This window comes from Pelobates fuscus, chromosome 7 (assembly GCF_036172605.1).
Source record: "Pelobates fuscus isolate aPelFus1 chromosome 7, aPelFus1.pri, whole genome shotgun sequence".
Classification (NCBI taxonomy): Eukaryota; Metazoa; Chordata; class Amphibia; order Anura; family Pelobatidae; genus Pelobates; species Pelobates fuscus.
The window spans coordinates 24,055,157-24,081,361 of NC_086323.1; the positions used below are offsets into that span (position 1 = coordinate 24,055,157).

General features: G+C 41.0%; 1 protein-coding gene across 1 annotated transcript in view; it reads right to left on the reverse strand.

Annotated features, from left to right (window-relative positions):
- Positions 1 to 26,205, reverse strand: part of AGBL4 (AGBL carboxypeptidase 4) — a 1,519,087-nt gene that overhangs the window by 1,011,941 nt on the left and 480,941 nt on the right. The window contains exon 4 of the mRNA XM_063427788.1: positions 5,774 to 5,868. Within this exon, the coding sequence (XP_063283858.1) occupies positions 5,774 to 5,868 (95 nt within the window). The remainder of the gene's footprint in view (positions 1 to 5,773; positions 5,869 to 26,205) is intronic.

The window sequence follows — 26,205 nt, forward strand, 5'->3', positions numbered from 1 at the left end:
TCCACAGCACTACATCTGTGGATTTCCTTGATCTTACCATCTATATTGAGTCAGGTATCCTGAAAACAAAGACACATTTCAAGGAAGTTGATGTCAACAGTTTCATCTTAAAGGAAAGTTGCCATCTTCCAGCATGGCTGAAAAATGTACCATACAATGAATTTAGAAGATTAAGGCGCAATTGTACAGACCAACAAGTATATACAGAACAGGCAGAGAAAATAAAAGAAAATTTTCTGGCTAAAAACTATGATCCTAAGGAAGTAGAACATGACTTACTGAGAGTGAAGGATATAGAACGCAGTAATCTGCTAAGAGAAAAGGAAAGAAATGACAGAGTAACATCACAGCAAACTAACCTTTTTCCACCCATCATTCTGGATTATAGCAAAGAGAATATACAACTCAAAAAGATCCTGATGAAACACTGGCACCTACTAAAAAGAGACAGATCTTTGACTAGTACCATACCCGAAAAACCGAGGATAATATTTAGAGGAGTTAGGAACCTCAAAAACAAATTGACAAATAATCATCTGAAAGGAAACAAGAAGGAAGAAAAAAGAACAAAAAAGGGTTTCTTCTACTGCAATGAGTGTATTGCTTGCAAAACCAGCAGAAACACTTCATTGAAAGGAGTACATGCAATCTCTAATAGAAAAATCAATAATCGCAATGAAGTATTTAAAATTAAGGACTTCATCACGTGTCAAAGTGTGAATTTAATCTACGTACTGGAATGCCCATGTGGACTCCAGTACGTGGGCAGAACAAAATGACAGTTGTATATAAGAATCAGAGAGCATATGCTAAATATCAAAAAGAAATTTATGCAACATACAGTATCGGCACATTTTGCACAGTATCATGGAGCAGATATGAGCCTCTTGAACTTTAAAGCCATATGCAAAGTAAAGAAACACTGGAGAGGTGGAGACCACACGAAACAGCTAGGCATACAAGAGATGAAATGGATATATAACCTAAATACACTACAACCAAATGGCTTGAATGCAGAATTTGAATTATGCCATTTTTTAGGATAAACAGCGATAGATAATAACCTATCACTTCCTAAAGAATAGTAATTCGGTCACTTACTGATCCAAAATAGTATTTATCTCGAATCATAATAATAATGATAGTGCCCCATAGGAGTACAATAATAATATATAATTAAGAAACAACATCATACTTATCTCCCCTCATGCAATTTATCCTTTTGCATTAATTATGGCATAGCTCTATCTATTTTCCACGATCTTTAGTCTTATAAGCTGTTAGATTCCCTATGTGATAGGTGATCTCACTTTACAACCCCATCCCGCATTCCAGTGACAAAACACAACTATCCAATATGTATACACCTTTAAATTAGAGAATACAGATTTGTAATTGTATCTAGTAAACTACTTCTCTTTCTCATATTAGCATTATTTTTATGATTATTATTTTATTGTTGAGCATTTTTGTATTTTGTGGAACTATATTGTTGTGAATTAATATTAATAATTGGAAGAGAGTTATACCTACTTGTATAGTATTCACTGCAAAACATCGGATTGTGAATACCATTTTTAATACATTTATTTTTTAAATACAATTATTTTTTAAATACATTTATTTTTATACATTTAATTTCTAGTGCACTGGTACTACTCCCTTGGTTAGAAAGCACTAACAATAAAAAGTGTACCGATACATGACTGTATATTGTAGAAATGCCCTGTGAATTATGTCTATATAATGATAGTTGAAAGAAAGACAGTTACGTTTAAATTTGTATCCAGCGGGAGTAACCATGGCGACACATAGTAACAAAAATGTAACATTGTGAGCATGATCGCAAATAAGAATTTGAAAATTTGTGTTAGACTATTCACATTGTACTATTAATGATTGTTATGGAATTCCAGAAGTTTGAAACACCGTTTATGATTAAGTGTTAAATGAAAATCAGAGTCCGCTATAAAAGCGGCAATTACCTGAAAAGTCCGCATCCATTGATAAAGCCGTTGGAACGGAGAAACGCGTTTGGAGGGACACAACTCACATCACAGAAAGCCAGCGCCTGGGGAGCATTCACCTTCACTGTTACCAGCAAACTAACATCTGAACTGCTGATTTCGGGACGCCGAGAACAGCATAAGGTCTGCACCCAGCACTTTCTGTACTAACTAGTAGGCATACCGTAACGAAGCCTTACTATTATTCATTTAAAGACATCTGGAGTTTATTTTAATTCCAATTTTAATTTATGTGAAGTTTTTTACATTGATACTTAGCTTCCAGCTAAGATTCTAATAAAGTCAATTTATTAATATTCTTATTTGTACAAAGGATTCCCTTTTTGTAGTGAAAAGGTATATCACTAATTCACCCCTTTTTTTTCTTTGCATTTTCATATTTATTTGATCATGGAGTAACACCATAAAAGAAAACATCGGGAACAAAGGGACTTGCACAGACTATTATTGGACTTTATTATTTAGTCTGTTGCATTTATTACATGAGTAATTTTATTGACGTTTTATTTGTGTATTTTTCTAGAGGCAAAGGGTATACTTTTCACTTATTTGCATATATATATATAAATATTAAAATACACTTAGTGTGTGTGTGTATATATATATATATATATATATATATATATATATATATATATATATATATATATATACTCAGATCATATATATAATATATATATAAATGATCTAAGTATATTTGATGTGTAACTGTAATTTATTTATTTTTTTAACTAATATTTTATTTTTATTACAGGAGAGGGGCAGAGACAGTGTCAGCCAGTGATTTTACATCACTGGCTGACACACAGGATCAGTGATCACAGTGACAGGCTGTCACTGTGATCACCTCCTGCAGATCACGGTAATTGGCCACAGGGGGAGTGCCTGGGTGGCCAGGCATGCCCCCCACCGTGATCTGCAGGGGGATCCTGCCTGGAGTTACTATGGGTCAGCCAATAGGCTGACACATAGTAACTCTGATCGCAGTGACAGGCTGTCACTGCGATCAGATCGCAGGGAGAGGCTGTCTCTGCATTCAGATCGCAGAGACAGCCTCTCCCTGCGATCAGACTCTGCAGATCGCGGTCACTGACCGCAGGGGGACTGCCTGGGGGGCCAGGCATGTCCCCCGACCGCGATCTGCAGATTAAAAATGCCGCGGCTCCATGTGTCAGCCGATTTTAAAATCGGCTGACACATGGTAAATACCGATCGCAGTGACAGCCTGTCACTGCGATCGGAAGCTGCAGACCGCGGTCCCCAGGCACAGGGGGGCTGCCTGGGGGGCCAGGCATGCCCCCCGACCGCGATCTGCAGCGGCCATGTGCCGCCGGCCACGTGGGGGGTAAGACCGCCCAGGACGTACTATGCCGTCCTGCGGCGTTTAGAGCCGCCCAAATAAGGACGGCATAGTACGTCCTGCGGTCTTAAGGGGTTAAGTATGTACTACATTTTTGTTTAAGGAAATGGCTTCCTTTAATCAATTGTAATTTTGTTTGTTTTTAAGCCATCGTAACACCTAACAAACAGATTTGTAAATACAAAAAAAATAGGAAACTCCTAAACACATTTATTTTTTTTAAACTGCTCCTACGATTATGAATATTATGGAACAAGCAAAATACACTTTGGTAGTACGCGGTAATATGCTGGAAGCATAATCACATTCAGCGATTCAGACGGCGCAACTACTTAATCAAATATATTTGAAAATGCTTTCAGTAAAAGTTTTCATTTTAAGTAAAAGTGTGCGCTTCGGGCAACCAAATAAGAGTTTCTAATTTAAATGTATATAATAACCATCTAGGAATCTGACAGATGGAATGTTATGTGATTACAAGAACAGGAAAAATGCTGTAGCACAAAACCACAATTACTAGAAAATGCAGTTCTGTTCAGATGAAACGTTTGATATTTTTTTTTTTTACCAATAAACCACTTTAGACAAAGCTCAACTCATAGCAACAAACCTTGGGCTTACATCTTAAATTGGATCCCATTCAAAGTTTACTAAAATATTTCACTTTTTATATAAGTTTAAAACTGTCTACGCTATAATATAGTATTCTCATACACCCTGTTCTTAAAGGGGAACCGTCACTACGCTACATTTAACAAATATGAATTTGCAAAGTGGGAAAAATAAAATGAAGTATAGAAATCAGCACTGATTTATTTAAACCTGTCCTGGAAACAAGTGGGCCGTTCTTAGCTCCCTACCATTCATTGTTAGCCTTTGCACCTATAGTCAGCTTAGAGAAAGCCTAGAGAAGGAAAGAAAAATAGAAGCTGTGGGGATATTTATCAGAGTATTCCATACCTCCCAACTTTCCCGATTTCTGTGGGGTAGTCCCGACTTTCAGGTCCTGTCCTAATGTCCCAAATTCGTTCCCTGGTGTCCCGCATTTGAGGACACCAGGGAACTGTCCCCAACAATGATAGAGGGATCCCATCAACAGGGCACTAGGGCCCTTCAAAGATCACATTGCTATCTACAGGGTCTGCCTTCAGTGGGCCATTATTGAGGCAGACATGCCCCCATTCCAGAGGGTCTGCACCTTTGGGGAGAGCTAGAAACACAATCGCATAACTGGTCTACCTTCCTCCCACCAGCGTCACGATTCTCAGAGCGCCTGAAAAGTGCTGGTTACATTCTGTATTTAATCTGATTGTATTTATTAGCGTGTTTCGAAAAGCGATTGATGGTTTTCTATATAGTAAATCCCATAATTTTTCACTGAAATTTCCATTTCAAGAAAAGTGAAACATAATACTTTTCAGCTGGAAAGGTGACTGAAAAACTGATAAATCTATGGAATCTCAGAAAAAAATAGTGAATATTAAAAAAAATGGGCGTAAAAGAGGCAACTAATGAAAAACTCTGTTTTTGTAAATTGTGCCAAAATTTGCAGAAATCAGCTGTAAAAGTGTCAGTGAAGCTTTGATAAATCTCCCGAATCGTTCGGTTTCTCCTCTTCCAATGTGATGTGTAGCCCTGACTGTATCAGGACTGGACCGGATTCTGATGTAAATCACTAAATCTTCAATATACATTGAAAACAACATGGAGTATTCCATGAAAAAAAGCTAATAAAAGTTATAGGTAATTCTAAAAGTTTTATTCTATAGTAGATTTTACAAGAAAGTAACAGTTCCCCTTTAAGGTACACATTGTAAATATTTCTCTAATTAGCATATGGGGATTCCATATTTAAATTATTTATGCAAATAACCTATGAACACAGCTCTGAGCATCATAATCTAGTTATTATTTTTTAAGACTATAGCAATATAGCAACATTTATTTGAAACAGGGGGTAAATAGCTAGCAGATAAAACAAAGCGTTAAACTCAAATGGAGAATGATGGAATGATGTTCACAAACAAAAATATTTAAGTGATAAATGCCAACTATTTGTAAAATATTTTAGAAATTCTATGATATCCCATTTCTTGCAATAGTTCAGACAAGAAGCAGAAAAATACATTTTCATTACAGACAAAATAAGATAAATAAAAAAATCATCAAATCCAGTGTTTGTGGGTATTTATTCCGAACCTTTCCTGCTGTGAAAAGATTTTCACCCACGTTGGACACATGTATACATTTTGTAGTCCTACAGCCTAGATTTACAATGATTTCTAATATTACATTCACATAACGAACACTTCGAAAGCGTTATTTATTTTTGTGCAAACATTACATATAGCTGGATTTAGAAGAAATAAAAAAATTCTTAGCTCACCACTTTGGGCGACTGGTTGATTTCACCATTGGAGCCATCCCATCTCGATAAAGGCTTTTGGTTTTGCTGAAGTTGACAATATTAAAAATGACCCTCTGAAAAAAATTTAAGAAATCACATTGGTTACTGCCTATAAAACAAATAATTTAAATGTTTTTAGGTCAATAAAATGAATCTTATTGAGTTGGTTAATCATACCATCTGTAACTCGGGAAATACTTGCAAGCAAGAAACAAAATTAACCTATACAGGTAAAACGCTTGGTTACTATTATAGTTACAAACTTACAGTGAAAGTAACTCACCTCATTACCAGATTCATTGAAGGCTCCTTTTTTTTCTGTTACCCGACCCCCACCTTTGACATTGCTTAATGCTTTAATTACAGATTTCATATTCCGAGCCCACATCTTTCAGGTTGAATGCATCAGTGTAATAGATGCAACATATGCCCTCGCTGCTATTTCTAATTTGTTTGTTGCAAGAATTCATAACCCTTAACTTCAAGGGTTCTAATAACAAATGAGGAAGAATATTAAGATGTATGCAAAAGCATTAAAGCATAAAGTGTACAAATAAACTTTACCCCAGTGTCGATTTTGCGATTCTTCATGGATGTGAGAGCTATTTTGCCAACATGGGCGATCGGACATGCCATAGTGAATCTAGTGAGGAGTGTCATGGATCTGTCGTAAAATGTTTTGGGTGTTATGGGACAGTGCAGTCCGAGCCAGCCACCTGCTGTGCTCCACTATGTGTCCTAGTCCAGAATCAGGTCTGAGAATGCCGGAGTACTGCAAGGAAAGAGGGTGAAGTTTGAAAAAGCCTGCAATTGAAAGCGGGATAAAGGGTCAGCGGCTAAGTTCTGACAACTCGGAAGACCGGTGAATCATCAGACAATGGGGGAACAAACATGGACCTGCCGACCTGCCAAGTACTGTTGCCACGTGATTAAATTGGCACTGCCATTTAGATCCAGAGTAATCCTGCTGTGGCTATCTGGGGCACCAGGTAGGAGGCACAATAGCCTAGAAATAAATGACCGACCCTGAGGGATGATCCATATGGCAAAGTTACATAGTTACATGTAAAAGAGAGAAAAGAGACTTGCTTCCATCAAGTTCAGCCTTCCTCACATATGTTTTTGCTGTTGATCCAAAAGAAGGCAAAAAACCCAGTCTAATTTTGCAACAAATGAGGAAACAAATCCTTCTAGATCCTAAAATGGCAGTCAGATATTTCCTTGGATCAAGCAGCTATTACCCCACTAATTAGAAATGATATCCCTGTATGTTATGTTTTTGGAAGTATTTATCCAATAGCTGTTTAAACATCTGTATAGACTCTGACAAAACCACCTCTTCGTGCAGAGAATTCCATACTATAGTTCTTAATGTAAAAAAAAAACTTTTCTTCACCTTAGATTGATCCCGAGAATTTATGCCCGTATTTATACATGACAAAACCTTACTGGCCTTTGCACCTGCAGATTGACATTGCGTATTGCTGCCTAATTTGTTGGCCGTAACAATTCCCAAATCCTTCTCGTGTGTGGTTATCTCACAATTCACTACCATTTAGGGTGTAAGCTGCTTGTGCATTCTTGACACCGAAGTCCATAACTTTGCATTTCTCTACATTAAATTTCATTTGCCATTTTAGTGCCCAGTCCCCCAATCAATCTATCTAAATCTCTCTTCAGCAAAGCAATATCCTGTTCACATTTTATTACTTTACAAAGTTTTGTGTCATCTGCAAACACTGAAACATGGCTTTTAATGCCTATTGCAAGATCATTTACAAATATGTTAAATAGAAGCGGTCCCAAAACAGAGCCCTAAGGGGCACCACTTTTTTTTACCATTGATGACAAATCATTGTACTCTATTCTTAAGTCAATGTTCTACCCAAGATCAAGAATATTCATCTAGACCAATTTCTTTTAGTTTGAAGACTAACCTTTTGTGAGATACCGTACCAAATGCATAATTCGAGTTAAGGAATTAGAGAGTTGATGCTGGGAATGAAAGAAGAATGTGGAGTGGAGAGGTCAATAATCAATCTCTTTTTATTGGTGCATCTGCTAGTAGCAATGCCAATTGGATTGATGCACCAGTTTGCAAATGGAGGATTAGTGAATGATGGACTTAGCATGAAACCCTGGGTGATTTCTTGCTGTAAGAGTTGATCTACAGTGTTGGGTTCAAGAAGTGCTGATTGCAGGTTGTGACATTCCAGTGATCCTGTGGGTAGCGTGAGGATACCGCTGTGAAAACCCAGTGAAAACCCTGTGATCAGGAAGTCCACCAAATGAGGTGAAAGGTGCTTTTTAAGGTGAAAAGACAGGTTGTCAATATTAATCTCTGTGCGTCATTTTTTGGGGAACAACCTATTCGGACACATGGACCTAGTATGAGCTCGGAAGCACAAGGAACAGACGTGGAACAGACGTGCAACAGACGGCAAGCGCTGAAGCCGAAACTGCCAGCGTTGAAGTTATTACAGATCTGTGCCTTACCAAGGAACACAATAGGTCTGCCCAATTTATCTTTCAGACCTCGCTGGTCGGGTTTGGAGTTACCAAATGATGCCTGACTAGAGGTAGGAGAACCGGCTTCACTGGGACACAGATTGGTGGAGTGACAAATTGAAGCACAAATGGCACATGACGGAGGTCTGAGCCCTGCAAAGTGGTGACAGAAAACTGATTTAACTGACTCCAATCCGAACGAAGGTTGAACTGGGCTAGTGCTGCCGACGCTTTAGCAGAGAAGAATCCATGACAGTCATAGAATGCATGTATTTATGCCCCAAATCCACCAATTTGTGTAGGGGTCTGGGAGACCTAGATCTTCTCCAATGTCAGAAGCAGTGTAATAGAATAATATACTATGAAATAGGGTAAATAACCTTCTTCCCAACATAATTAATGTAGGAATTGGCTTGCTATTCGAATGTCCGAAGGCGAAGTAATTACCTAAGCGGGGAGGGTGAGGCCCTGCAAATTGCTAAGCGGCATTGAGAGGCACTATCTATGATTGGATCACTGAATGAACCACAATGTAGTGGTGGGCTGTAGGCCTCTCGGTGATGTAAAAGATACAATGCGGATGTGTCAGGATTACTAGTTGATCCAGCAAGTAGAATTGTGTCACACAGATGACTAATAGGTAACATATTACCGGGCCTTAGAATGGCCGAACTTAACGTAACAAAGAATAGTCGGGATACTTGTCGAGGTCAGGGGATACAGAAAGAGACACAACGATAAGGGAAAGCCAGAAGTCAGGGATACCAGAATACAGGCAAAATCAAAGCCAAAGTCAAAAAACAGAAAAAGTTGGAATCAGGAACACGCTCTCGGACAACCACTAGGGAAACCACGACAGGGCACTGAGCAGGATGAAATAGCATCAGAGAACTGGGTCTAAATACCCCTCCTCTGGATCTGATAGGCTGTAATCGGCCTTTGACCCCAAAGGAAGTTACCAGGTTGCCATTTGCATAATTGCTGCTCAGCACAAACCCTCCTGTGGATTTGATTGCTGCGCGGCACAACTTTTCCTGTCAGAACAGTAAACTTCATTAATCATATTTTTATATGCGGATAAATACGTGACAGGATGTCCGTGTCAGTTGAGGCCTTCTCTAACGACTCCTAGTTGAGTCTATTGAGGCTCTGACTATGAAAAGGCCAGGGGTTGAACCTCCGTGGTGAGGTAGGTAAGACAATTGAAATGGTTGGTGCCTCTGATGGATTGAATGCTACTGAATTAAAGCCAGTTCCTCTAAACCTGCTAGGGAAGGGAATGAATGTGGCTTAGTTTGGAATAGGCGGATAAGTTGTAATTATCTGCTCATGAGGTGAAGAACTGTCGGGATATAAACTGGTCCGGGGGCAGCAAAGTATACCTATGGGGTGATATATTCAAGGGACTAGTGAATACCTTTAGAATTGTAAGTTGAAATAAGCAACCTAACCTATAAAAGGTTAAAGCTTGCTAATATCCCCAAAAGGGGAAAGGAATTGACATCATGCACTATACTAGTTATTTAGGAAAATCGCAAATATCCTCATATAACTTAACAGTGATGAAGAAGCAGGATAAGAAGCAGGATATAGTGTTTCCTGTTGTAGTTTCGTCAACTAACAGATACCGTTGAATGATCTAAAATGTAAAGCAATGGACTAGTGTCAGTACCTGAGTACACAAACTACTTAACAACATGGCAGGCAGGTAATCGAGCCGCATTGGGTATGATGGTGAAAAATAGAATATATTAACGTGTGACTGGGTCTATGATATACCATAATGGGTATAGTGCAAGGTAATAATCCTAAACGTGACTAGGGCAGGGTTACGTGATATAGGTGGATACGAGAGAACCTGGCTGTGGGCCTGGTGTCAGGCCAAATAGATGACCATCATATATACCTGGTGTGGTGTAATCACCAAATTAATATAAATATTACACAAGGTTCGTCTACATTAAAAGGTATTTATTTAGAAGGCCACAACACAATACTATAAATGTATCACAAACACACAGCCCAGACCCACGGAGCAACAACCCTTTTAAATCTATCTATCTATATAGTAATCCCTTTCCCCACACGTTTGATCTCACCCACGGTTAGGCCTTCACATCTAGTAATGGCTCACTGCTGCAAGTCCAACATCACATCCACCAAGGAAGAAAAGGAAGCAACAGAGTGTAACATGGTTCACCAAGATAGCACATGGCGTCTGCTCAGTAGCACAGCCAAGAAGGAACAGAGAGGAATGAGGATAGAGGGGGGGAGTGGCTATCTCTTTCCTGACTTGTAAATTACCATATCAATTACCATATCAAAGTAAAGCTTATCCCCCTGTAAGAAAGATCTACATGAACTTGATCACATGACCCCTGGTCACCATGCTAGTTTGATGACAGAATGTCACCACACCTGGAATGAGGTGAAGCTAAGTAAGGCCGGTGAAGAGACCCTACAGAAGAGGGTCAACAAGAGCTGAAAACCAGAAACATAGTAGGCAGGCTTTTCGGGGTGCCCTAGGTAATAACCTGTTTGAGAACAGAACCATAAGCACAAACTTCCTGGTAGAAGCAAGTAGTATGAGAGCAACCGTAAATTATCGTTTTATGCCCGGGAGAGGGTTGAAGCAACTGAAAAACAAAATATGTTCCATCTAAATATACTATGTGTGTTTGTGAATGTCTGTATATGTTTATCTGTGTGTGTGTGTGTGTGTGAATGTCTGTATATGTGTGTCTGTATGAATGTCTGTATATGTATAGCTGTGTGTCTGTATCTGTGTGTCTGTATGAATGTCTGTATATGTATAGCTGTGTGTCTGTATGTGTATGTATGCCCTTATGTATCTGTATGTTTGTCAATGTTTATAGCTGTATGTGTATCATTCTGTGTATCTGAATGTTTGTCATTAAGTGTGTCTGTGTATCTGTATGTGTGTCTATATGTGTTTCTGTGTATCCGCATGTGTGTCTATATGTGTATCTGCATATGTGTCCAGGGCTGCCATCAGAAATTTTGGGGCCCCTGACAAAGCACAAGGTCTGGGCCCCCCCCTCCCGGGCCCGCCCACGCCCTACCTAGTTCGCTGACAATGATGCAGGACTGAATGTGGTGTGTATGGTGGAAGTAAATTAGAATGTGTGTAATGGATGTAGTGTTTGTGTGTATTAGATACTGTTTGTGCAGTGAATGCAGAGTGTGTGTTTGTGTAGCGGATGCAGTGTGTATAGTGAACATAGAGTGTGTTTGAGTAGTGGATGTAGTGTGTGTTTGTGTAGTGGATGTAGTGTTTGTATGTACTATATGAAATGTGTTTAGTGGATGCAGTGTCTGTAGTGGATGTTGTGTGTGTATTAGACGCAGTGTCTGTGTATAGTGAATGCAGAGTGTTTAAATTTATGGTGGATGAAGTGTGTGTAATGAGTGTGTGTTAGTGTGTAATAAATGCAGAGTGTGTGTTAGGGTGTAATAAATGCAGAGTGTGTGTTAGGGTGTAATAAATGCAGAGTGTGTGTTAGAGTGTAATAAATGCAGAGTGTGTGTTAGGGTGTAGTGAATGCAGAGTGTGTCAGTGTAATGAATGTAGTGTGTGTAAATTTGTAGTGAATGCAGAGTGTGTGTTAATGTGTAGCGGATGCAGAGTGTGTGTTAATGTGTAGCGGATGCAGAGTGTGTGTTAGTGTAGTGAATGCAGAGTGTTAATGTGTAGTGAATGCAGAGAGTGTGTTAGTGTGTAGCGGATGCAGAGTGTGTGTTAGTGTAGTGAATGCAGAGTGTGTGTCAGTATAGTGGATGCAGTGAGTGTGTTAGTGTGTAGTGTATGCAGAGTGCATGTTGTATTAGTGAATGCAGTGTGTGTATTGTATTAGTGTATGCAGTGTGTGTGTGTTAGTGTATGCAGTGTGTGTGTGTTAGTGTATGCAGTGTGTGTTAGTGTATGCAGTGTGTGTGTGTTGTATTCGTGTATGCAGTGTGTGTTGTGTCAGTGTTTGCAGAGTGTGTGTTGTGTCAGTGTTTGCAGAGTGTGTCTTGTGTCAGTGTATGCAGAGTGTGTCTTGTGTCAGTGTATGCAGAGTGTGTCTTGTGTCAGTGTATGCAGAGTGTGTTGTGTCAGTGTATGCAGAGTGTGTTGTGTCAGTGTATGCAGAGTGTGTTGTGTCAGTGTATGCAGAGTGTGTTGTGTCAGTGTATACAGAGTGTGTTGTATTAGTGTATGCAGTGTGTGTTGTGTTAGTGTATGCAGTGTGTGTGTGCAGGGCCGTCTTTAATAACGACTGGACCCGCTTGCTTGGGCCCCCTGGGCCCTGCCGCCGTCGCCCCTCACTCCCTGGTATGCAATCACGGCATCCATCCCAATACAGTGGCGGCATTAAATAGAATGAATTTTATTGGGACACCCAATTGCAAGATTGGACTAAAGGTAGAACCCCATCTGTCGTGCAACTCTAACAATGCTTTGACAGGTGGGGCTCTACCAATTTCCCATGCTTGCAGGGTTGTATTTAGCACTGTTTTGTGTGTTTGAATGTAAGCATGTGTTTGTATGAAGTATGTTTGTGTTAATGTGTTTGTATGTGGTACTGGAGTTTGAATGAAAGTGTGCATTTATGTGTAGTGTTTGTTTTTGAATGTAGGAGTGTGCTTGTATGCAGTGTTGAAGTTTGAATGGAGGGGTGTATTTGTATATAAAGCTGCGGCTCAGATGCACAGGTACATAGTCTGACACACAAGCAGATACACAGATACATACACTGACTACATACAGATAAGCAGGCACATACACTGACAGACATACTGACACACAGGTACATATATTGACACACACAGACACATACACTGGTAGACGTACTGACAGACACACAGGCTTATATACAGACATACTGACACACACACTGATCAACAGACTGACACACATACACTGACAGAAATACTGACACCCACACACAGGCACATACACTGACCGAGATACTGACACACACACACACACACACACACACACACACACACTGACAGACACACTGACACCCATATACACTGAGAAATACTGACACACATCCAGGCACATATACTGACACACACAGACACATACAGAGACTGACACATGCATGCACATGCACTGACAGACATACTGACACACACACATAGACATACTGACACACACACAAATATTTTGACACACAGACAGACCTACTGACACACACAGATATATTGACACACAGACAAACAGACATACTGACACACAGACACACAGACAAACAGACATACTGACACACAGACACACAGACAAACAGACATACTGACACACAGACAAACAGACATACTGACACACAGACAAACAGACATATACAGACACACAGACAGATATATTGACACACAGACAAACAGACATACTGACACACAGACATACTGACACACAGACATACTGACACACATGTAAAATGTACATTTTTAAACCCACCCTCCAGTTTCGTACCTTTTGCTGGAGGGTGGATTCTATGGGGTCCAGTGTGGTGCCTGAGGATGATGGGAGTGAGGATCCCCCATCCTCACTCCCTCCCAGCCGGCTGCCGGAAAGCAAGGGGCCCGGTCGTGGGGGGAAAGAGCGCCTGACCGGGCCCCTGCTGATACAAGCCCTCCGGGTGGCCCTAAGTGCATGGACCACCCGGTGGGACTCAGAAGACGGGGGGAAATTTTTTACATAATTTTTTAATTTAATTAAATGGTTTCTGCCCCCTCCCTGCTTACCTTGTCCAGGGAGGGGGGAGATTCCATGATCCCTGGTGGTCCGGTGGGTGGGCCCCCGGCTCCCCTTTACCGCAGAGGGGGCCCAGGCAGCACACAGCTTCTCTTCTCTCCTCTGTTCCAATAACTCTCGCGAGACCCGCGGAGCGTTGCCATGGCAACCGGGTCTCGCGAGAGTTATTACAAGAGAGAAGAAGCTGTGTGCTGCCTGGGCCCCCTCTGCGGTAACAGGGAGCTGGGGGGCCCGCGGCTGCACACATAGATAGCGATATTCGCTATCTATGTGTGCAGGGAAGGAAAGTGGGGCCCAGGACTGCCAGAGCAGTCCGGGCCCCCCAGGGCCGCCGGGCCCATGACAACTGTCACGGTTGTCACCCCCTGATGGCGGCCCTGTATGTGTCTGTATGTGTATCTGTATGTCTGTATGTGTATCTGTTTGTCTGCATATGTGTATGTATGTGTATCCGCATGTGTGTCTGTATGTGTGTCTGTATGTGTATCTATATGTCTGCATGTGTGTCTGTATGTGTATCTGCATGTGTGTAATTGCATGTGTGTCTGTATGTGTATCTGCAAATGTGTCTGTTTTTCTGCACGTGTGTATCCGTCTGCATGTGTCAGTGTGTGCCCTGATGTATCTGTCTGTGTGTCATTCTGTGTTTGTGTATCTGCATTTGTCTATATGTGTATCTCTCTGTGTGTGTCTGTGTATCTGGATGTGTGTCAGTCTTTGTATCTGTTGAAGTGTCGTTCTGTGTGCCTGTGTATTAGCATGTGTGTCTGAGTATATATCTGTTATATGATATGGAGGAGTGAGGGGTAGGGAAGATGTATGAGGAGGGAGGCGGGGGCGAGTAGGGAAGATGTATGGGGGGGGAGGGCTGGCAGGGCAGTTTTTGCACCGGGGTCCTGTGGGTTACAGTTACGCCTCTGGTCAGGAGTGTCCCTTTAAACTCCAAATGTGCTGTGTTTCATAGCAGAATGCTGCACATTCAGACTCCAGGCACCATAATCACGTCAAATCAGTGAAGTGGTCATGGTGCTTGGCGTAACCCTCCAATCTTAGTTGACCTTGAGTATTGTATGATAATAATCATGTCAATATTATATATTGGAACTAGAATATATATATATATATATATATATATATATATAAATAAATATATATATACACACACACACACATAGATGAAATTATATATGACATTAAATCTATGTATAATATATGATATAATAATATATATTCTATATATCTTTATGAGTTAGATTAGATGCTACTTTAAATGGACTTCACTACAACATGACAACATCTGGCGAACAGGTGCGCAGCACGCTGAGAAAACGCATTAAGACTGTATGCATCATCATATTTGCCCACAACTGACTTTCTCTGCTGTGTTTTCACATCAGGCTAAATTTAGTCCAGGTAATTGCTTTTGGATCAGCCATAAAATGTGCAAGGAAGAAAAGAAAGATCCGGCGCATCCTTTTATCAGTAAACCCAAACGCCAGAGAGGAAAATGTAATCTCGTGCATCCTCTGCTTAAATTGTGTGGTGCGGAGGGGAGGGGGGTAGTGGGAGCCAGCTAATTACATCATGTTAGCAATGAGTAACCCTTTGCTGTCTGATATACAAAATGTAAATATGTATCAGATGGAAGGCAGAACAAATATATCAGCAGTATTTTTTAAAATTGCATGCGCAGCATGGGGAATGGACATTAAAGGCCCTCACTGTGCCAAGGATAGACGGGAGGCGTGGGGACATCTACCTGCAGCATCTTGAACACAGTGTATGTGTACACTACAATGAACAGTAATTCATATCTAAACTCATCTGTCATCTCAAACACCCCACCCTCTCCTTTATATTGTAAGCTCTTGTGATTAGGCAACTGCTTCTTCTGCAATAGTCTGTCTTTATATATGTATCACTATGCTGACTACACCTCAGTTCTCTTATTATGGTACTCTTTATACTTCTCAAGAAAAAGGTAACTTTTCAAATTTAAATTTAAAACTTGTGAGCTCGTTTTGGCAGTGCCCTCTTCACCTACTGTTCCCTTATGTCATATACACGTATGTTTTGTTACAATATATAGGGCTGAATATGTTGGCACTACATGAACAATTGTTATTAAGAGCATAATGAAATGGTCTTGGGCCTTGTTAATTAAAGGACCACTATAGGCACCCAGACCACTTCAGCTCAAAGGGGTCTGGGTGCCAGGTCCCTCTAGTTTTAACCCTGCAGCTGCGAACATAGCAGTTTCAGAGAAAATGCTATGTTTCACTGAGGGTTAATCCAGCCTCTAGTGGCTGTCTCCTTGACAGCCGCTAGAGGCGCTTCCGCGATTCTCACTGTGAAAATCACAGTGAGAAGACGCTGGAAGTCCATAGGAAAGCATTGAGTAATGCTTTCCTGTGGGCTGTTTGAATGCGCGCGGTTCTTTCCGCGCATGAGCATTCGGATCTGACGTCGGCAAGAGAGGAGAGGTCACCAGCGCTAGGGAGCCCGGCGCTGGAGAAAGGTAAGTGGCTGAAGGGGTTTTAACTCCTTCAGCCCAGTGGGAGGAGGGTCATGAGGGTGGGTGGGACCTAATGACCCTATAGTGACTAGTTTTCCTGGCACTATAGTGGTCCTTTAATGTTTGTGAACCCCATAGTACTACCTGTAACCTCCCTCACCTTCCCTTTGCTCCTACTCTTTACATAACGTTCAGTCATGCTGGCTGGGAGGCCTAGAATGCAGAAACTTTGATAAGGTATTAGCTTGCCGGCAGTCTGTGTCCAGATGATCATGGCTGTACATAAAAATGTTTTTGTAGCCTGGAAGCCGTTGTTAAAGACACTTAATATTTCTACTCAGCATATTTCCTGCGTGGATGAAAACAGCAGGAAATACTTCATTTTAAAAAAAAATGTGTGTCTTTGAGTCTCTTTAAGTGTAGTGTTTATTTGTTTTATAGTACAGGGTGGGCCACAATTCAGAGTAGGATTTGACAGGTTAATAACTCATTTGTTTGTAGTTCAATTCTTTTTTTGTTGCAGGTTCATATTCATATTATAACGGAGTCTTGAGAGTTTCATCATGTGTAATTTAATGAAGGAACAATGAATTACAAAAACAATGAATTTATTCATCAACTCATCATGTCTGATTTTCATTAAAATGGCTTTGTCAATAAAGAAAACTGTCCTTTCTGTGGTTAAAGAAAAAAAACAATAGTTAGGTCATCTGCGCTATTTGCACCCAACCAAATGTAAGTCTCGTGCGGAGTGACCTTGCAGGAAGTTATTAGACAGAAATTTGAGTACTAGAGCCTCAAACATGTGTTGAAAGAGCCCGACTTTGTGAGGCACCTAATGGAGCTCTTTTAAAAGACGTCATCTTCCATACCTAGTCAAACAACTCTCCATTTGTTAAGCATTAATTTTATGTAATATCATTGAAATGTATTCATTCATAAAACAAGTTATTGATTCCTCAAACCCCACTCTGTATATGTTTTTGTGTTTTTTCTTTTGCATTTAATATGTTATTTGTGGTTAGAAAATGTGTAGAAAATAATGAGCACAGGTCCCACTGGAAACCAAGTTCTGTTTGCCTCTGCACCCCCTGTATGTCTCTGCACCCCCACATAACCTCTGTGTTCTTACAGCACTCAACTGCAAGGCATTCCTTATAGAAAGGATTGTACTGGAAACCATCGCATGCACACTACAACATCATGCTTCTTACATCGGCTGCACCTTAGACGATGATCGTGCGACTGATTGATGAAGGTGTATATAATACAACCAGTACATGTGACACAATATCTTGAAATATAATTATTGTTAATAAAGGATGGTGTTAAAAAAACGTTTTAAAGCTTACATAGGAATTATTCAACACATTTTCGTAACACCAGTCCATAAGTGCCCCCCATTCCCTTAGCATGTGCCCTCCCCCCTCCCCCCCATTATCTTTTTTTTTTGGCTTGATCAATGCTCCACAGAGCACACTGCTAGATTTTCAGTACCGTTACTTGTCCACGCAGGTTACCCCAAGGGATTGTCACAGTCCTCCTCCCCTATGGATCCTGCGAGAGATCAAGGAACGTGTTTTTGGAGATTAAAATCCATCTTGGTGATCAAGGCTCTTATTTCAACTGTTACAAGATGACTGATCAAGCAGCGTGTTTGAAGTGTTCCACATCTTGTGCTTTGTTAATCCTAAAGGCTGTGTGCTTTTATACTGGGCCCAAGTCTCATGTGCTTTCTTGTGTTGAATCAAACTGCAAGCCTGCTCTATTGTTTGCCAATGCGGTAAATTAACCCAGTGACCTAAAGAAACATTTCTTGCTGTTTTGAAGAATAGAACGTACTTTTTCCCATTAAAAAAAATAAAAATAAAAATAAATAAATGGACTTTCATTCTTCATAGTCAAGAACAGGTTATTTTAGCTATAATGCATTCCTAACAAACAAGAACAGGTGTTTTTAAATTCTTAAAGTAATATGGCGTCACCAAAAACAGGTCAAGCTCAATACACACCCTTTCCTGTCACTGTACTTTAAAACATATTAATGCATTTTTATTATATTTGCATTTTAGGTACTAGAAAATCACTTAGATTATATTACTTAAGGCTTTAATTATCGTTTTAAAGAAGCACTATAGAGTCAGGAACACAGACATGTATTCCTGACCCTATAGTGTTAAAACCACCATTTAGGTGACTTACCCCTACCCCTTAAACCCTTTGAAAGGGTTAAAACCTTAATTCCAGCTCTCAAAAGATCTGCACGTGCTGGCCCCACCCCTGACCCACGTCTTTGGCTGACTTTATCAAAATTGATGATCTCAGCCAATCCAAGGCTTTCCCACAGGGAAAGTATTGGATTGGCTGAGAACGTCAAGGAGGCAAGGCATAGGCAGGGCAAAACGCCAGCTTGACCAATCAACATCTGCTCATTGAGATGTATTAAATAAATGAGGAAAGTTCAGCGTCTCTGTGCAGACTTTAGAGACGCTGAATATCAGTCACACTGTGCAGCACTGCCCCAGGAAGCACCTCTAGTAGCCATCTGAGGAGTGGCCATTGGAGGTGTCCGTAGGCCTTGTCTGTGAAAAGACAGTGTTTACTGCAAATAGTCTGCAGGGAATGATTATACTCACCAGAACAAATACAATAAGCTGTAGTTGTCTTAGTGACTATAGTGTCCCTTTAACATAGTAAGTCAAGTTGTAAAATAGATTCATAACTATTGAGTTCCATCTTTTAACTGGGAATCCCATTCTAGAAATATATGACGATATCTATAGATGGAGGAATCGTTCCATACTTATACTAACATAAACAATTTTACTAATTTTCCAAAATATATTCTTTTTTTGTCAATCTTTCTTTTATTGAAGCATTTGTGATGGGGTACAGAAAAGAAGAGGGAAACGTATAAGTCGGTTACAGTATGGGGTTAAGACATTGTCAGCTTTGAAATATTACATTTCCGGCATGGCGATGCTTCATTTTTTCATTTTTATCTTGTCGTTTAACAAAAACATAGTAGAACCAAGAGCAATGCCTGTCTTGTTAGGCTGTCAAAGGAGTAACAGTATACAATACAATTTCGTAGAAGTAGATATAGCGTGAGTCAGGCTGGATTCTCTCCCAAAACAACCAAACAGAACACAACAAAATACAACTAAAGTAGCGCTACAGATATTCATAGATTGTAGGCGGGTATAACCTTTGTATGGGCTAAGTTAACTGTAATACGACTTCCATTAATGTCTAGTGCTTCCCTTCCATTAGTATCTCCCACATAGGCTATTGCTTACACGATTGGGTGTTGGACATAGAGACAATAGCAATATTTCTATATGTACTGGTTCCTTGTCTGTGCAGTGCAGTGCTCCTACGTTGAACAAGTAATATGGTCACCAATGTACATATATGCATCATGGTTATGATTCAAGTGCATGTGAGCGTGTGCCCTCGAGTGTGTACTAGGCTTGTTGGCAGGAGTGTGTCCGTATAGATATTTTGTCTAACCTCTAGTAATCGTTTGTTTGAAGCAAGTGGTATGTGTCATGACATAAAACAGTTTACCTGTGTAGCAAGGTATAAGGCAAATATAATATTAATCGTATTGTCCACAAGCGTGTCCAACCTTTCGGTAGGATCCGCAAATTCGCTGTTAGAGCATGTCAACGCCCAAGATACTCAGTGCTAGCGGTGTGACAGTGTCCCATATCAGCGATTACACGTGGCCCCCATCCGATTCTCCATCACCCGATGCCTTCTCTGTGTAGGCGGTGCGTGTCCGTTTCCGGGTTCCTGTGGCCCGTTGCAATATAGGTGTCGGAGAGGGCGTCCCCCCAGCCCCAGGCTGGAGTGCAGGTCTGCATCTTCTTGCCACAAACTCGGTTGCCACTGGGGTCCGGGTTTACTCCACTTGCGGGAGGGACGGAGGAGCGGGTCGTTGTCCGTCGTGTTCGTTGCTTCTTCCTCCGCCAGTGTGGATGATGCTTGTGGGCACTATGCCCTGTGACCTGCCGCCCAAGTGGGTAAGGTTGCGCATACATGGGTGGGTGAGACGAGTGTGTACCCAGGGGTAGTCCCTCCACTCCCCGACTCTCACGGTTCCGCTCACCCTTCTTCTGTGGCGGAGGCGATTTGGATCGGGCTGCTTGTTGTCGCCACCCAAGCGAGTCCCAGAGGTGGAACAGGATCGCCTCCGGGCGCCTCAGGGGTGCAGTCGATGGCAGCGTCATGTTCGCCATGCGGGTTGTTTTGCCGGCCGCCATTTTAGTTGAGACCTTTAGGGGCCTGTTGGTTAGCATGCCCGGGTCGTGCTTGTGTGGTCTGCTTAGTTGTGTGCTCTTGGAACAGAGAGCGGACCGGGATAACCCCCACCGGTCCAGGGGGGGGGAGGAATAGAAGTAAGTGCTTGAAGGGGTTGATGTCTGGCTTTACCATCCAGGAGAGCGGCCGTCTCTCCCTGGCTCTGGCACAGGTAGGCCCCATTAACGTAGATCGGGTTTCCGGGCAATTTGCGACTCGTGTGTTGATTCATTCGATGCCCCATGGTTACCCTGATTCGCTGGGTGCACTCCGGCTCCAGATCGTGTCCGTTGTCGGGGTTTATACCCCCGATTTCGTCGCTTATTGCAGGAGCTGATGTACAGCACGTCTGGTCGGCTCGGTGGTTAGGCTCCGCCCCCCCAAAATATATTCTATATCACAAAATGTAACCGAATGTTATTTTTTATCCTCAGCCCAACATATTCTTAGTTTTTAAATTGATATTTTGTACAGAATGTGTGAGAATCCTTTAAAATAAAGAAAAAAATGGGCTGTATTAATTCACATAAAAACAAAAAAAAATTGTTATAGTATGTTTTTTATTTTTTTATATAAATTAAATAAAGACATCTATTGAGTTGTAGAAATATACAAGCTACATTTAATGCCGAAAAACTCTTCTTACAAGGCAACCCATACAACCTCGATATTCCCAGTAGGGTTGCCAGCCCTTTGGCATAATTCTGGGGTCTCCCACAATGAAAGATTTATCTGCGAGTCGGGCCCAGGAGAAAGAAGACAAGGAACTTTCAAAATTAATATTGCATGGTGAGTCAGATGTGTCTGTTCAAAGATTGCTCAAGTTTCGAACAGTTCTCTAAATTACATTCGTTGAAATATAGGTGAGAATTTTTTTTTTTTTGCATTACCACTTTAACTGTTTAAGAGCCAAACCTCTGTGTCCAGAATTTTTTTTATACTAATCAGTTTTTGAGTTTTTTCTAAGCTCAGTTAATAAAATAACATTTTATAAATGTAAATATTTTCTTTCACGATTTTTTCTTCCAAGCAGATTATTGATTTAGAGTTACAGATGAAGACTTATTACAGTGATTTGATTTATTCATGTTTCTTAAAATATTTACAGTAATCTCTTTGAAATATTAACAGTTACTAAAACGTATCTAATTTTTTAATTTAGGTAAAAATAGTCAAATTGTCTGGGATTCACTACATTTACTAACAGCTAAATTAAAAAAAAAAGAAATGTATTGTGAGAAGAACCAGATGAGCCCAAATTGTACATGAATTGCCATCAATCAACACTACCAATTCCTACACTATCTTTAAAGAAACACTTTAGTGTCAGGAATACAAAAGGATTCCTGACACTATAGTTTTAAGAAAGATATTTAGGTTCCCGAACCCCCTTGTTAAAAAGGTGTTAAACTCACCCAGTTTTTCAGTGCTGCATGGGTCTCGCTGCCGCTGGCGCTTCCCCACTCCGCCTCCTTGGCTAAGATCATCAAATTTCATGATCTCAGCCAATCTAATACTTTCCCATAGGAAAGCATTGGGAGGCTATAGCGCAAGTGTAGGCAACCTTTGGCACTCCAGATGTTGTGGACTACATTTCCCATAATGCTCTGACACCCATAATGCTGGCAAAGCATCATGGAAGATGTAGTTCAAAACATCTGGAATGCCGAAGGTTGCCTATACCTGCTATAGCGCATGGGCATCAAATCGCAGCACTGCTCCAATAGAGATACATTGAATCAGTGCATCTCTATGGGGAACGTTCAGCGTCTCCATGAACATCGTGGAGATGCTGAACATCAGTGCTACGCATATGACTTTGTGACAGTCACTAGAGCTGTAACTAGCCAGCACTGTAAACACTGCATACATTAAAAAGATTGCAGGGACAGGTAATAGACATCAGCACATTAAGCTGTAGTTGTTCTGGTGACTATAATGTCCCTTTAAAGTTAATGCATAGGATGTTAAATCTCTAAGCAGGTGCGGTGTTGGTAAGGAGTAGGGGAGTCATTAAACTAATTGCAGGTTTTACCTTATTAGGCCAATCCTATTGTATGGTAGTTAAAGGGGAACTCCACTTAAAATACACAAGTTTCTCTTATATGAAAGATCACTCTGTAGTAACCTGACATAGAAAATGTTTGCAGAGAAAAGAAACAATATGAAACAATCTTTCTGTTTCTCGTCTTCGTTAGCAATGTGTGCTCTGGCTGTGCCTGGATTGATTGGATTCCGGTCTAATTCGCTAGATCTTTAAACTGACACTATAGTCACCAGAACAAACACAGCTTAATGTAGTTGTTCTGGTGAGTATAATCATTGACTTCAGGCATTTTCGTGCTGTTTATATTGCCCCCTAGGGACACCTCCAAGTGGCCACTCCTCAGATGGCCACTAGAGGTGCTTCCTGGGGCAGTGCTGCACAGTAGGCAGCACTGCCGTTCAGTGTCTCTGCGCTCTGCCTGGAGACGCTGAAATTTCCTCATAGAGATGCATTGATTCAATACATCTCTATGAAGAGGTGCTGATTGGCCAAAACAGCATCTGGCCCTGCCCCCATCCGGCCTCCTTGCCGGTTTCAGACAATCAAATGCTTTCACTGAGGGAAAGCATTGGATTGGCTACAAATCTGAAAAAAATCTGAAATACCAAGGAGGCGGATTGGGGAGGGGTCATACTCGACCCGCACTGCGCTGGAAATAAGGTGAGTTTTAATATTTTTTTAGGGGGGGGGGGATTAGAGGAGGGGGGGGCAAGCCACCTAACTGGTGGACTAAACACTCTAGGGTCAGAAATACATGTTTGTGTTCCTGACCCTATAATGTTCCTTTAATACAAATTTGAAAGTAAACAAAGTGTCTAGTATACATTATAAAATGGGAAAATTATACAAAACATTTACATTATTTGTAATAGTGGTGAAAGTGGGTCATAGTGTGTAGAACTAAACACAATTTCTCCATTCTGCCTACGCCCTTAAAATGATGTACATGGCTTAGCAACCAGATGTCACACTAGGAGATCTTTGGTGAATGTTAGAGAATCCACAGACATGCTAATTAAAAAAGGCAACTTCTGGCACATCAACTGCTTTGGAGTAGGCCTCCATACTATCCACATGACCCGTATTGGACTGATAACATGCGTGTTACAATGTGTCCCATTGTGAGGTAAATAAATGCTCTAATAATAGCTCATAAAAACAAGAAACATCTACAGTTAGCCTGTGCAGCACACATAAGCAAATGTACTCCATGTTGTGCAGCTAAAATGTGCTAAAGGGACGCTGGGTGCAATATAAATTGCCAACGTTTTGTTCATTTACTGCTGGTTGGCAGGGAGCACGAACCATAGCATGGCACCTAGTAAATTAGAAAATAATATCGTATTAGCAGACCCAAAGTAAATAAATGATATTTACATGTGCACACGGTGCCTGTGTTTTTCATTATATGCACAAGTGATGTTGGCTGTGCCCTTAACCCCTAGGGCAGCCATTTCCAAGAAGCATGTTCACTTCCTTATTTACAATGGCAGGTCTCCCATTTGATTGTCGCATGTTTTGATTACTTGATGGCCCCAAAAGCTTTCAAATGCGAGAAGATTTGATGCTTTTCAGGCTCCACATAGTGTGGTAAAAACTCAAAAGCAACTTGTAGTCCCAGTAGTGAATTACTGAATGTAAACAGATCAGAGATGAATATCTACAAGTGAATGTCTCTGTCAGGCGAATGTCAAGTCCGAGGTAAACAGACAAAGCTAAAAGCTTTTGCCAGATTCCGTCCCCAAACAACTAATTTGCAAAAGAGATTTATCCTATATTGTACCGTTAACTACATGCTGGGACCATAAATCATTATTTAAATGATTTCAATTAAATTTAAATGCAGTTTTACATTTTTTTATGCTGATCCGAGATCCTTTGACCTGTGTATGTGTGATAGTTTAGTTGTGTTCTTGGCTCAACTGAGTCTTTGTTACATGTCAACCCAGTATCACTAGGAAAAATGAAACTCCACGGAATTAGATATTTTGATGGTACAAATCTCAAACTAAATGTCTGTGTCAGACAGATGACAGGTCCAAGTCCAACAGAAGATGTTGAGAACAAATGTTATCTCTATCCACAAACTACGTGTTATGTTACAAATACACAGTCATGTATTTTTTAGCTTTAAGTGTGACAGTGTCATAAAGTGTTGGAGCAAATTGTAATAAATGAAGTGCCATAACTGTATATTGTCCAGTGTCCTCAATCCAGTTGGACAGTCCAGATTTTGGTCCCTGTACCCTTCAAAGATTTTTTTTGTCTGGTGTCCCAAAAGCTTTCCCAGGGCATTTCTTCCAATTCAAGATTGCTTCAGAAACACTCTGCGTATGGGCAGGCTTTGTGGGATCTCTTGGGCAATCGTCATTGACACAGAGTTTACATAAATGGTATCATTGAAATACTCCTCTTCAGCACTCCAACTCTCCTGGGTTTATATGCATATCAGCCAATAGTAGCCAAGTATGCAGGTTTCTACCAGATTTCCAAATGGTTAAACAGACTGACTGATGTCTGTAGAGTAATCAGGGAACACAACAGCTCACAGTGGAGGTAATGCAGCAGCTCACATTAGGGGGGAACCCAGCAGCTCACATTAGGGGGGAACCCAGCAGCTCACATTAGGGGGGAACCCAGCAGCTCACACTGGAGGTAACCCAGCAGCTCACACTGGGAGGAACACAGCAGCTCACACTGGGAGGAACACAGCAGCTCACACTGGAGGGAACACATCAGCTCATAGTGGAGGGAACCCAGCAGCTCATACTAGAGGGAATATTGCAGCTCATACTAGAGGGAATATTGCCGCTCATACTAGAGGGAATATTGCAGCTCATACTAGAGGGAATATTGCAGCTCATACTAGAGGGAATATTGCAGCTCATACTCGAGGGAACACATTGGCTCATACTGGTGGGAACACAGCAGCTCATACCCCTCACAAGCTTATTGATCTATGCACCAGATTATGACTTACACAACAGGATAAAGGAAGGAATCAGTCAAAAACCTCATCCAGGGCACCTCAGTAGTAGCTTTCTCAGGCCTCACTTGCCATTTTGAAATAACCTTTAAATACATTTTTACCTGTCTTTGTATTAATCATTGGCTTTAATCACACAAGTTTGACCATCCTGCAGACCCTCACCTATCCCCATTCTACAAGTTGTGTAATATTCCCTCGCAGAAAATTAAGACCACTCTCCAAGTTACCTTGCTCTCCTATCCACTACATTTCCACCATTCATAAAAGATTGGGAGGCTGACATCAC